General features: G+C 46.2%; 1 protein-coding gene across 1 annotated transcript in view; it reads right to left on the bottom strand.

Annotated features, from left to right (window-relative positions):
* The window catches only part of LOC144732924 (synaptophysin-like), an 89,102-nt gene extending 76,024 nt beyond the window's left edge, over positions 1–13,078 (bottom strand). The window contains exons 1-2 of the mRNA XM_078614589.1: positions 12,941–13,078; positions 12,097–12,162 (exon numbers count right to left, since the gene is read on the bottom strand). Coding sequence (XP_078470715.1) covers positions 12,097–12,162; positions 12,941–12,955 — 81 coding nt within the window. The 5' untranslated portion in view covers positions 12,956–13,078. The remainder of the gene's footprint in view (positions 1–12,096; positions 12,163–12,940) is intronic.
* Between the last annotated feature and the right edge of the window lie 1,992 nt (positions 13,079–15,070).

Raw genomic sequence — 15,070 nt, 5'->3', positions numbered from 1 at the left:
CTGACAGGTGCTGTAGAGGATTATAAAGGTATTGCCCAGGCCACTATTGGCAGGTGCTGTAGAGGATTATAAAGGTATTGCCCAGGCCACTACTGACAGGTGCTGTAGAGGATTATAAAGGTATTGCCCAGGCCACTATTGGCAGGTGCTGTAGAGGATTATAAAGGTATTGCCCAGGCCACTACTGGCAGGTGCTGTAGAGGATTATAAAGGTATTGCCCAGGCCACTATTGGCAGGTGCTGTAGAGGATTATAAAGGTATTGCCCAGGCCACTACTGGCAGGTGCTGTAGAGGATTATAAAGGTATTGCCCAGGCCACTACTGGCAGGTGCTGTAGAGGATTATAAAGGTATTGCCCAGGCTACTACTGACAGGTGCTGTAGAGGATTATAAAGGTATTGCCCAGGCCACTACTGGCAGGTGCTGTAGAGGATTATAAAGGTATTGCCCAGGCCACTACTGGCAGGTGCTGTAGAGGATTATAAAGGTATTGCCCAGGCCACTACTGGCAGGTGCTGTAGAGGATTATAAAGGTATTGCTCAGGCCACTACTGGCAGGTTCTGTAGAGGATTATAAAGGTATTGCCCAGGCTACTACTGACAGGTGCTGTAGAGGATTATAAAGGTATTGCTCAGGTCACTACTGACAGGTTCTGTAGAGGATTATAAAGGTATTGCTCAGGCCACTACTGACAGGTTCTGTAGAGGATTATAAAGGTATTGCCCAGGCCACTACTGGCAGGGGCTGTAGAGGATTATAAAGGTATTGCCCAGGCCACTACTGACAGGTGCTGTAGAGGATTATAAAGGTATTGCCCAGGCCACTACTGACAGGTGCTGTAGAGGATTATAAAGGTATTGCTCAGGCTACTACTGACAGGTGCTGTAGAGGATTATAAAGGTATTGCCCAGGCCACTACTGACAGGTTCTGTAGAGGATTATAAAGGTATTGCTCAGGCTACTACTGACAGGTGCTGTAGAGGATTATAAAGGTATTGCCCAGGCTACTACTGACAGGTGCTGTAGAGGAATATAAAGGTATTGCCCAGGCCACAACTGACAGGTTCTGTAGAGGATTATAAAGGTATTGCCCAGGCCACTACTGACAGGTTCTGTAGAGGATTATAAAGGTATTGCCCAGGCCACTACTGACAGGTGCTGTAGAGGATTATAAAGGTATTGCCCAGGCTACTACTGACAGGTGCTGTAGAGGATTATAAAGGTATTGCCCGGGCCACTACTAACAGGTGCTGTAGAGGATTATAAAGGTATTACCCAGGCCACTACTGGCAGGTGCTGTAGAGGATTATAAAGGTATTGCCCAGGCCACTACTGGCAGGTGCTGTAGAGGATTATAAAGGTATTGCTCAGGCCACTACTGACAGGTTCTGTAGAGGATTATAAAGGTATTGCCCAGGCCACTACTGACAGGTGCTGTAGAGGATTATAAAGGTATTACCCAGGCCACTACTGACAGGTGCTGTAGAGGATTATAAAGGTATTGCCCAGGCTACTACTGGCAGGTGCTGTAGAGGAGTATAAAGGTATTGCCCAGGCCACTACTGGCAGGTGCTGTAGAGGATTATAAAGGTATTGCCCAGGCCACTACTGGCAGGTTCTGTAGAGGATTATAAAGGTATTGCCCAGGCCACTACTGGCAGGTGCTGTAGAGGATTATAAAGGTATTGCCCAGGCCACTACTGACAGGTTCTGTAGAGGATTATAAAGGTATTGCCCAGGCCACTACTGGCAGGTGCTGTAGAGGATTATAAAGGTATTGCCCAGGCTACTACTGACAGGTGCTGTAGAGGATTATAAAGGTATTGCTCAGGCCACTACTGACAGGTTCTGTAGAGGATTATAAAGGTATTGCCCAGGCTACTACTGACAGGTGCTGTAGAGGATTATAAAGGTATTGCCCAGGCCACTACTGGCAGGTGCTGTAGAGGATTATAAAGGTATTGCCCAGGCTACTACTGGCAGGTGCTGTAGAGGATTATAAAGGTATTGCCCAGGCTACTACTGACAGGTGCTGTAGAGGAATATAAAGGTATTGCCCAGGCTACTACTGACAGGTGCTGTAGAGGAATATAAAGGTATTGCCCAGGCCACTACTGACAGGTGCTGTAGAGGAATATAAAGGTATTGCCCAGGCCACTACTGACAGGTTCTGTAGAGGATTATAAAGGTATTGCTCAGGCTACTACTGACAGGTGCTGTAGAGGATTATAAAGGTATTGCCCAGGCTACTACTGACAGGTGCTGTAGAGGAATATAAAGGTATTACCCAGGCCACTACTGACAGGTTCTGTAGAGGATTATAAAGGTATTGCCCAGGTCACTACTGACAGGTGCTGTAGAGGATTATAAAGGTATTGCCCAGGCTACTACTGACAGGTGCTGTAGAGGATTATAAAGGTATTACCCAGGCCACTACTGGCAGGTGCTGTAGAGGATTATAAAGGTATTGCCCAGGCTACTACTGACAGGTGCTGTAGAGGATTATAAAGGTACTAGCATAAGTACCCGGCGTTGTCCGGGTGAAAAATATATTTCTTAATAACCTTACATATATACACAGATGGGCTGCTACCCCTGCCCCCCCCCCAGCCACGATCTCCTGGGCCGCTGTGCAGTAATATGTACGGCCTATAGTGTGGTGGGGTGTCGAGGCCTAGTACCGTGCAGAGCCTCCGGCCTCGCCTAAATTGCCCACCCGGCTGAGGATTGGGACAGGGGCCATTACCCCCCCCCCCCCCCCCGCGCTACAATAATACTGTCTAATCGCTAGAATTTTATTATCTAGCGACCCTATAATAGTAATTGCACACATTGTGGTGGGGGGGAGTGAAGAGGACGTGAGACTTTGATGAATTAACCTGAGAGTCGCGTGTTAATGCGTGCACATATTTTTAACGGGAATTAAAAATGGCGTCCACCCCGCAGTGAATGCGTCGCTACCCGTTGCCAGGGACAACCGCCGTCCAATGAAACTGCGTATGGTCCGGCGACACACAGACACACACACAGACAGACAGACAGATTTGCGATTTTATATATATAGATTGCCCAAGCCACTACTGACAGGTGCTGTAGAGGATTATAAAGGTATTGCCCAGGCCACTACTGGCAGGTGCTGTAGAGGATTATAAAGGTATTGCCCAGGCCACTACTGACAGGTGCTGTAGAGGATTATAAAGGTATTGCCCAGGCCACTACTGGCAGGTGCTGTCGAGGAGTATAAAGGTATTGCCCAGGCCACTACTGACAGGTGCTGTAGAGGAGTATAAAGGTATTGCCCAGGCTACTACTGACAGGTTCTGTAGAGGAGTATAAAGGTATTGCCCAGGCCACTACTGACAGGTTCTGTAGAGGAGTATAAAGGTATTGCCCAGGCCACTACTGACAGGTGCTGTAGAGGAGTATAAAGGTATTGCCCAGGCCACTACTGACAGGTGCTGTAGAGGAGTATAAAGGTATTGCCCAGGCCACTACTGACAGGTGCTGTAGAGGAGTATAAAGGTATTGCTCAGGCCACTACTGGCAGGTGCTGTAGAGGAGTATAAAGGTATTGCCCAGGCCACTACTGGCAGGTGCTGTAGAGGAGAATAAAGGTATTGCCCAGGCCACTACTGGCAGGTGCTGTAGAGGATTATAAAGGTATTGCCCAAGCCACTACTGACAGGTGCTGTAGAGGATTATAAAGGTATTGCTCAGGCCACTACTGGCAGGTGCTGTAGAGGAGTATAAAGGTATTGCCCAGGCCACTACTGGCAGGTGCTGTAGAGGATTATAAAGGTATTGCCCAAGCCACTACTGACAGGTGCTGTAGAGGATTATAAAGGTATTGCTCAGGCCACTACTGGCAGGTGCTGTAGAGGAGTATAAAGGTATTGCCCAGGCCACTACTGGCAGGTGCTGTAGAGGATTATAAAGGTATTGCCCAAGCCACTACTGACAGGTGCTGTAGAGGATTATAAAGGTATTGCCCAAGCCACTACTGACAGGTGCTGTAGAGGATTATAAAGGTATTGCCCAGGCCACTACTGGCAGGTGCTGTAGAGGAGTATAAAGGTATTGCCCAAGCCACTACTGACAGGTGCTGTAGAGGATTATAAAGGTATTGCCCAGGCCACTACTGACAGGTGCTGTAGAGGATTATAAAGGTATTGCCCAAGCCACTACTGACAGGTGCTGTAGAGGATTATAAAGGTATTGCCCAGGCTACTACTGACAGGTGCTGTAGAGGATTATAAAGGTATTGCCCAGGCTACTACTGGCAGGTGCTGTAGAGGATTATAAAGGTATTGCCCAGGCCACTACTGGCAGGTGCTGTAGAGGATTATAAAGGTATTGCCCAGGCCACTGCTCGCATAAGGCTCTCTTACAACAGATCTCAAGGCAGGGTATTTTTGTTGTGGCCCTACACTTTCAATGCTGCTCAAAGCATCTCGGAAGGGGGTAAGGAGTACCGACAATTGACCACTGCAACGTTAACCTGGCCGATTGGCTTCACCGTGGTGCGTCTACATTATTATAAACCTACTGCTGGGGGTGCAAGGGAGGCATTGAAGAGAATTGCCACCCATTGCTTCAACTGCTGGGTCAGGATGGAGGAGGGATGGGTTCAAACCGGTGATGTTGAACGTCTTTAATCGGAGGTACGGGGGAAGGACAACAAACTAAACACAAAGATATGTTTTTCAAGAAATGAGTTTGTCAATCTCGATGATAAAAAGTGCATAGCTCCCAGTGGCTTCCTAATACCGGAAGAGCGTTCCAGATGGCCGCAGAAACACATCCGAAAGTGCGTGATGGGGTGTGCCAGTCCATGGGTCCGCCCGATGAGTCTATGGGTTTCTGTGTGATTATATGGGTCTCTATGCATGTATGTTGGACTTATTTTTGTACCGTACATAGCCAATCGGAGGTGTGGGGGAAGGACAAACAAACTCTGTGTTGTATGTCAAGTGTGTGCTCACCATCGAACCACCACAGCATCCCCCAGATAAGGCACAGTACAGTACTGTATACCATACGCATCTATTTGAAGATGCTGTTGCTGCGTTGTCAGTGGTGCATAAGCACAAATGACAGCAAAAATCAACACATTCGTTAATAACACCGTGGCTTTAAGTGGAAAATATATCTATACACAATAGCCGACGATGCAGGTAATAGCCCTTCCCCATCGCACATAAATCAATGATGGACTGGTATATACGCGCTATTAGAGAAGGGATATTCCCCAAAACGTCACCTATTATACATATTTCATTTTAAGGCTACAAACAGTGTTAATGATTAATGTGTTGAGGGGTTTGTATATTATGCTAGTACTGTTTAGCTTTTTAAAAACATTTCCTGACATGTTTAAGAGACTCCTATCATTAAACACACAGACAAAAACAACTGCATACAAATTTCGATTTAAAGCTTTCGTGACTGCAGGGATTCATCTTCTTGGTTCTTTCGGTAAAGTCACGTAGAAGGGAAGTAATAAAATAATAAAAATAAAACACAATAAAATAATTCTCACGGCGTTTCGGCCACAACGCAAGCAGCCGTCCTCAGGTGAAAACCAGGTCCGTCGAGGCGACAGAGTCTGAATGAAACAGCACACGAGCTTGGAGCATATATATAAGCTGGGCGCCTTCACAAAGGAATTTCCATATCAAGAGAAATTTAGCATATTTATGGGAAATGCAGGAATGTGATTAGTACTACATATGCATGTGCATTATGCAGGATTAACAGCATCAAAGGGAGCTGCAGTTGCTACTGCTGCTGCAGTTGCTGCTGCTGCAGTTGCTGCTGCTGCAGTTGCTGCTGCTGCTGCTGCAGTTGCTGCTGCTGCTGCAGTTGCTGCTGCTGCAGTTGCTGCTGCTGCTGCAGTTGCTGCTGCTGCTGTTGCTGCCTTATCCATTTTAATATAACACTATGTATTATTCTATCCACCCTAATGTGTATCACACTGCTATATATTTACTATACAATTACGACACCATACATTACTCTGCACACTGCACCAAGCATACAAATGCCACACTATCTGCCACTATACACTGTACCATTGACCGTCGTGTCAATGGGTGAGTGGTGGTAGGAAACTTGCAGCGGAGCAAAGAATTCATTCCCTGCGGAGAATACAATGCCAGTGAGTGGAACGCGGTCTGAAAGTCACCGTAAACGTGAACACAATCAGTTAAGATCCGAAATGGTTTATTACGTCCTTCCAATGATTGCTAAGCCAGAATCCATCTTCTCGGTTGAAATTGTCTCTGTGTTTGTATATGTGGATCGCCTCATGAACGAATCTCTCATGATAGCCAGATGGCTTGCAGAGAACCTCTGTCTTGGAGAAGTCAATGTCATGTGAGCCCACTGAATTGTAACAGTGATCTGCCACGGCTGAGGTGTTTGTCCTACCGTGTTTCAGGTCTGCTTTATGTTCACGGATGCGGTCCGAGACATGTCGTTTGGTTTCTCCAATGTAACTGCTACCACAGAGGCAACTTAATTTGTAGACGCCAGGGTACTGTATGTCTGGAACCACATCTTTTACAGACGGGACCAGATCACGGATTTTATGTACTGTGTTGAATCGGACCTGGATCTTGTGTTTAATCAGGATTTTGGAGATCTTTTTTGTGACCCCAGCAATGTAGGGTAAGGTGATGGTCTTGAAAGGCTCCTCAACAGGATCCTTCTTGATGGTTGGAGTGATGGCCTTGCGGATTGTGTAGTCGGAGTAACCATTAACCTTAAGAGCTTGGCGTACGTGTTGGAGTTCACTGCCAATGTGTTCCTGGTCGGAAATGCATTGGGCTCTATGGTATAGAGTCTTGATGAGGGAATTCTTCTGGGATGGATGGTGGTGGGAATCCGGTTTTAGGTAAGCATCCGTATGGGTGGCTTTCCTGTAGACAGAGTGGCTCATTGAACCATCAGGTCTCCTTTTAATTAGGACATCCAAAAAGGGTAGCTTGCCATCTTTTTCGACTTCCATGGTGAATCTGATGGCTGGGTGTATGGAATTGATGTGGTCGAGAAATTGGTCTAGAGCAAGCCGGCCATGTGGCCAGATGACAAAAGTGTCATCTACGTACCTCTTCCATAAGGTCGGGCGTAGAGTGGCAGTCTTGATGGCGTCAGTCTCAAATTTCTCCATGAAGATGTTGGCTACAACCGGAGATAGGGGGGGCCCATTGGGGTGCCCTCAGTTTGCTTGTAGAAAGTTGCATTCCAAGTGAAGTATGTATTGGTTAAGCAGTGTCTCACCAGGGGGGGTACCCCAGCATTCAGTCCTTGATGAACCAAGTCTTCAATGATTGCGATGGTGTCAGGTACAGGAACTTGGGTGAATAAGGAAACCACATCAAAACTGACAAGCAGGTCGTCTGGGGACAGGGCAATCCCCTTGATTGTCGATACCAGGTCAGTAGAGTTTAGTACCGCAGAGGTGGTTTTTCCAGTGAAAGGCCGTAGGATTTCAGACAAAAAAACGAGCCAGTTTATAGGTGGGGGAGTTGATAGTAGAGACAATGGGACGAAGAGGTGTATCTTCTTTATGTATCTTTGGCAAGCCGTATAATCTTGGTGGCCTGGCTGCAGAAGGTTTCAACGAGAACTGTTTGGTCTGATCAATTAATGCGGTTGAATCAGAAATGATTTGCTTGGTTTTAGAGACGAGGCTGTTGGTGGGGTCTCTTTTTATTTTTGTATAGCTGCCATCGTTGAGTAGTTCTTGGATTTTGTTGTTGTATTCTGTTTTGTCCATGATGACAGTGGCATTGCCTTTGTCGGCTGAGAGGATGACAATGTTATCCCTCTTTTTTAATTGAGCTAACTCACATGATATTGACTTCTCCAAGACAGAGGTTATCTGCAAGCCATCTGGCTATCATGAGAGATTCGTTCATGAGGCGATCCACATATACAAACACAGAGACAATTTCAACCGAGAAGATGGATTCTGGCTTAGCAATCATTGGAAGGACGTAATAAACCATTTCGGATCTTAACTGATTGTGTTCACGTTTACGGTGACTTTCAGACCGCGTTCCACTCACTGGCATTGTATTCTCCGCAGGGAATGGATTCTTTGCTCCGCTGCAAGTTTCCTATCACCACTCACCCATTGACACGACGGTCAATGGTACAGTGTATAGTGGCAGATAGTGTGGCATGTGTATGCTTGGTGCAGTGTGCAGAGTAATGTATGGTGTCTTAATTGTATAGTAAATATATAGCAGTGTGATACACATTAGGGTGGGTAGAATAATACATAGTGTTATATTAAAATGGATAAGGCAGCAACTGCAGCAGCAGCAACTGCAGCAGCAGCAACTGCAGCAGCAGCAGCAACTGCAGCAGCAGCAACTGCAGCAACAGCAGCAACTGCAGCAGCAGCAGCAACTGCAGCAACTGCAGCAGCAGCAACTGCAGCTCCCTTTGATGCTGTTAATCCTGCATAATGCACATGCATATGTAGTACTAATCACATTCCTGCATTTCCCATAAATATGCTAAATTACTCTTGATATGCAAATTCCTTTGTCAAGGCGCCCAGCTTATATATATGCTCCAAACTCGTGTGCTGTTTCATTCAGACTCTGTCGCCTCGACGGACCTGGTTTTCACCTGAGGACGGCTGCTTGCGTTGTGGCCGAAACGTCGTGAGAATTATTTTATTGTGTTTTATTTTTATTATTTTATTACTTCCCTTCTACGTGACTTTACCGAAAGAACCAAGAAGATGCATACAAATTATGCACAAGTAGTAATGTATTCATATGTTCATTCATTTAAAAATGTTTACCAGCTGACAGCCAACGTCACATATTCAACACACGACTATTATTATGCTGGCATCAAATCAATCCTTGCCGTGCAGCAACATTCACTTGATGTAAAACACTCTTGTTGGCATTAATGACGTGATCCTAGGAGGCGTCGAGGTGGTAGAAAACGCCTGTATAAAAAAGGAGCTTTAGAACTCATCGGATTCATCCGGTACAAATAAATATTCAGATTCTGATGAACAAACTGTGTCAGAGCACCGAGCCAGCATGGCTGGTAGGATATGGGTTTGAGTCCGGGTTTAAGCCAATCCATCCTTAAACCAAACAGAATCATTTGGTGATGCTGCTGCTGGTGCTGCTACATTGGCAGTGGTCACAAACACGACTAACAACCACCACAACAACGTTCCTCAATAACGCCGTGGCCTTGGAAAGAAAAAAATATATTAAAAGGCGACGATTTTTGAACAATGGCCCTTTTGCTCACTCCCCTGGGCTTCCCATGAGCTTTGAAGGAGATCCACTGCCCGAAAAGTGGCCTCTTGTACATTAGCACCGTTGCCTACGTACTGTGCGAAAAAAATTCAGCGTACATATTTATTTTCTTTTACGCAGTGTTACTGTTCAGTTTTTCACAATCAAACCAGAGTCTTTATCAGGTGTATCGGAGTTGATGGTTTTAGACCGGCTACCAATGTCCACACAACGAACCGCCGTGATGAGACTTGGTTTACATGTATAGCATAAATGCTGCCTACTACACAGTACAACCTTGGCATCTATGCCTTTAAAATACGTAGACCAACCATGAGGGTGTTTATTTCTGTTCTCAATTGGCAGCCAGGTTTTCTTGTTAGATAGGAATTTGTAAGCCACACCTACAATGCATAGGAGTGCATGTTAATCAAAATACTGCAATGCGGCTGGGTAGGTAGATGTAAGGAACTGTTATATTGCACCATGCGTACAGATTTAAACAGTACGTTAAATACAATTGATACAATTATAGTAAAGTGTACGTGTCAAATTACACATTTCCCTTGTACATGCTCGGAATACGTATATGCGTTTCATATTTCACGTGCAGCGTTACCGTATTACAGTTTATACAATCTGGAGAGGTGTGTTTGGAATTACATGAAATTGACTTAAGGATATTAAGTGAACTTGGGTAGAACATATTGCTACAAGGGGTGGGCTCAAGACAGGGATGAGGGTTCCAGCCACGTGTTTACTGAGATGGCATCCTCAGGTGAGATCACATCCCAGAGGAGTGTCCCCTGTGGAGATGGATTGTGACATCGGAAGGACTGTGAGATGATACATGCTTGGGGAGGCCTTCAACTAGCAGCGGATAAGACAACGGCTCATTATGATGAAGACAGCATGAGGCCTTCATCAAGCAGTGGACAGACCATGCCTGGTGATTATTATGATAGAGTAGTACTTGCATGTGCATAACCATCGTTGTGTGTGTCTGGTGAGTGGTGATGCAGCAGGTAGCGCGCTGCGTAAAGAACCCAACAATCCAAGTTGAATTCCCACTCCTGGGCCTTTGGTCGATTCTGCCTCAAAATGAGAAGCTGGCGCGTGTGTATGAACATCGCCACTGGGGAGACAAACGCGGCCGGGCGTGGTGCTGCCCACTCACCCCTCGTGTCCCGTGCCGGCCTTCATAGGTGCTCGCAAACTGCACTTGCCCCAAGAGTCTGTTAAAGGCTATCACAGGTGATCTTTGTCTGTTCTCGTAATTGTTTGCATGGAAATGACCAAGGCGTGCTCCATTTGCTGTACAGGGGACATTCAATACTATGACGTCATCACCCATGGGTTGTCGCCCCATTGTGTGCCTTTGACGTCATATTCTTCATATGCACAGCCCGACAGTATACACATTTTGAAGCCAATTAATGAAAACAGGCGGCGGCCACGTGGCTCGACCCCAAGGAACAGCAAATGAACATTGCTGTACTGTGTGGCTACGCTCCAACGTCGATGCTCTCTGCCTTCAACACGCACCAGACCCAGGAGTGGTGAAGTATGGTGTCAAATAACCCCGACGACCCATCACGGTGCGTATGGCCGTCATCCAGCAGTGAATTGACAAAAAATACCTATTGTACTGTAACAAATGGAACATCGGACATGGTATCCCGTCCAAGTACAATAGAGTGAAGGATCTCCACTTGTAAAATATTGTTGCAAGAGTGAACAAATCGAAGACATCAATGTTTAAATAAACGTGAGATTTCATGACGATCATTCACAGCCCTCTGTCAATCTATTGCCTGGCCATACTTCACCACCCTGGTCAATGCGGGTTGAAGGCGGCCCAACCCAGAGCCGGTTCAGATATCACTCGCCACTGACGTTAGCCGTGACAAGGAATCGAACGCGAGTCGCTTGGTTAATAGCGCAGTGCGTCAACCACTGTGCCACCACTCCCCCTTCCCCAAAACACAACGGGGTATTATCGCAGTAATGCAATCATACAAATTAAGAGACGGCAATTATGAGTATTTTTTTTTAAACACGACTACATACTCTGATGGTGAAGGCGAAATAGTATTTGTGTAAGTCTTACGCCGAAAACCAATCGAATTTAACCATGAGCTCAACAAATGTGAGCCAAAGATGTGTGCAGCAGCAATCATCAAAATAATCATCAGCGCCGATCAATCCACTGCTGGATGAAGCCCCCCCCCCCATTCTGTACCCCCCCACCGCCCCCCTAAAATGCTATGCACCCAAGGCATGGATGGCCACGCAGCGGAGCAACGAATTTTCTTTGTGTGCAGCAAGGAAATCAGCATCTGGTATCCACCACCACCATCATCACCACAAGCACTACCGTCACCACCACCGTTATTACCACCACCATCACCACTACCGTCATCACCACCGTTATTACCACTATCATCACCACTACCACTACCGTCATCACCACCATCACCACTACCACGCCCCATCACCACCACCAACTACGCCACATCATCACTCCTCCACACAAACCTGTCCAATTCCATCCGTCCCCAGTGAACAGAACACGATCAACATCATCTGCTCGTGCGGAATCTTGCTAGGGTTGTTACGTGTCGTCGTCAATGTTTTAATTGCTTTGTTCAACACATCCGCGTAGAATGCAGTCTAGTCACGCTTGCCTGCCCCACTACAAGCGAATGAAGGCCATTTTTCTCCCGACTGCTGTTACACTCAACGCCTAATCCTGCAATTTATTAAGACAATAGGTGTGTGTAAATATAAACAAAAGGAATATGATTTGGACTCACCCATTGCAGGACCTTGATAAAGCCCAATGGTTCTTTGATGATTCGAAAACGACCCTGAGCCACTAACTATACAATTAAGACACAAGGAAAAAAAACAGATAACAATGGTTAGTGTATAATAGTCAAATAAATGTGTGCACTGTACACATTAAAATCTACAACGATCCAATTCGGTGGGTTACGTCGCTACAGTTATTAGCGTAAATCGATAAAAAAAATTAATCATCTGCAACCATCCATTAGAAATATAGAACCGATTGCGCCAAGTAAACATTGCCTGTTGTAATATCGAATACAGGAAACCAATGCGTGTAATAATATTGATGATTATTGGTCTTGCAGATATTTGAAAAAAAGATCTGCATCGACGTTGTCAAACATTGTCAAACATCACGTGGCAATTTGTGTTGCTTAGCCTTAGCATACGTGATCAAACAAAAATTAAACAGCCATTCAATATCCTTAAGACTGGCCAAAGCATCCTCTCTCCATAGCTACAATGAACAGCGCTGCGATGAAGATGTCCTACATTGTGTCACCGTCTCACATACGAACACATCTATCGAGCGGACAATAACATTTTCATTTTTTTAATAAAAAAAACGTGCAACATTAATCCAACCATTGGCTAGAGCTTCCATACACACGCACACATATTAAACCTGCACCAACGCAGCACATTTGCGGTTACATCACAGAAACGACCGCTGACACTACTACTGCTACACAAAAACCGAATTCTATTTTCCAACCATTCCTCGTCATCCTCTCTGCCTCAGCTTTTCTCTTCCCTCCACGCGTTACATTTGCTGCGATTACATCTTACGGAACCATCGAATCCCACCTGATTCACATCCATAGCTGCTGGTTGTTGTTGTTGCTGCTGCTGCAGTGGGTGGCTGTGTGGGCAGTGTGCGCGCTTCGTGTGTAGGACGACGCTACTGCTCGATTTTCCCACCGCTTCGTCGCCCTAATCCGCCCTCAAAACCACCCCCACCCCTGTCGCCCGTGTGCTGGATGCCAAATTCTTATCGCTCGTTTTATTTATTTTTCCAACGTCACCACGGAAGCCTTGCCCCTTCGCCCTCCCTTCCTCCCTCCCTACCGCCCGGCGTCCGTCGGCACAAACACAGCGAGCGAGCGAGAGGGCAGCCGTCCGCTTGTGACGTCGGCAGAGGCGATTTAATTCCCACGTGGGTCCCCGCTGTGATGGAGGGAGAGGGGGTGGGTTCACCACTCGTTTTACGCTGAGGGGGGTTGCGTTCTTGAAAGACTCACGGCGTAACTCGCGAGATCGCGTAAGTTAAAAGGTAAAATATAAAACCACACGCGTATTCAAGATAGTAACACATACCTGTCAACCCATACGGTTTACCCGTGTTCTTGTACAGGAAAATTGAGTTTTCTGGTCCATACGGTGTACAGCCGTTAAAAAGAAAAAGAAATTACGGGCAAATTTTTTTTGTCTATTTTTTGTGTTTCTCCCTTGTAATAAGAGTGTGCAGGATGAACGTTGTGATTTATAAGGGCACGGGGTGACCAATAAGGTCTGAATTGGTCTGTAATAAGGTAGGCACTCTTAAGGGGTTGATAGGTATGATAACAGCCTATTTAAATACATAAAGTAAAACTAAAAGATGTTTTAACACGTCGTGAGCTGCTTACTGGACATATTGGTAGGCAAATGTGTGCACAAGACAAGGGACAGGCGGACCAGATCTTCAAAATGGCACGCGACAAGGAGATGCCGATTGATGCAGCTGCCCGTGCTTTGTGGTACTACCACTGCACCTCGGGCAGCATCGCTGCTGAACTTTGCTGCCAGACGAACGCGTTCCATACACCGTGGCAAACGTGCTGGGGCGCGTTACTTCAACAATAGTGCGCGCATAACAAAAAAATAAACGTACATTAATGTAACGCCACATTTCAACATCGCGTCACGGAAACGTGTGTAAGACGCGAGGCGACTGTACACCCCCCACCCCACCCCAGTTAACGTCGGGGGGGGGGGGATGCGTTCCTGAAAGGTGCGACGTCAACGACGAATATCGAAACGACGTCTAAGCGATGTACAGGGTACGGTGGTGAAGGCGAAGGCTGAGAGAGGCGACGGATAACGAGAAAGGACAGACGACGATGCTGTCAGCGACGTGTGGGGTTGAGGCGACGCAAATCAGGTAGCGGCGTTCATAATGTGACGACGTGTTTGCGAAACCACACCAAAGGGCGAGACGTTAATCGGGGTGTTATTGTAAATCTATTGTATAAACCCGGCGTTCCGTTTGTCTGTCAACTAAATTATATGAGCCTTTCAGAAAGCCTGAGTCAAAAAGTTAAAGAAAGTGGAACCCCCACCAGATATGGGGGTAAAAAGTCGATCCAACAGGTTTACAAAAATTGTTGACACCCCATCCAAAAAAAATTATTTTGTAGGCATATAAGCCTATGCATCCTACATACAATGGAGTCAATAGTATCTACAATAGAGTCAGTAGTATCGACAATAGAGTCGGTAGTATCTGCACACATGGGGAGGGGGGGGAGAAGAGGAGATCAGTGGGGGCGACGAGGGAGGCCATAGGCTGCCAAGATTCTCGTTAAATAAAATTGGACAGCCAATCAAATTACCGATCAGCAAAAGATGGACCCAATTTCAAAGCAGTATATTTCATGATGGCAACATGCTACAATTACACAAAAAGTTACAAACGGTTTCATGAGTTATCAACTTTTACTAGCCATTTTATGAATGCTCTATGTGCCCTCCACCTGCTGTACGGACAACATTGAGACAATAGTTGAATTCGTCCCAAACGCCTATCAAAGTGAAGTCACTGCTGCCGTGATTCTGTTTTTGAGGTCATCCAGATTAGTCGCTAATGGTGGTGTAGTGGTGATACGCGCTGGTAGTAAGGATCGTGGGGTAGCGCGTGGTGATTGGCTGTGTGTTGGTGACGCGCGCTGACGGTGA

The sequence above is a fragment of the Lampetra planeri genome, chromosome 44, assembly GCF_965212315.1.
Source record: "Lampetra planeri chromosome 44, kcLamPlan1.2.h2, whole genome shotgun sequence".
Classification (NCBI taxonomy): domain Eukaryota; kingdom Metazoa; phylum Chordata; class Hyperoartia; order Petromyzontiformes; family Petromyzontidae; genus Lampetra; species Lampetra planeri.
The sequence above is the reverse complement of the archived record's forward strand: the minus strand, read 5'-3'. Positions and strand labels throughout refer to the sequence as shown.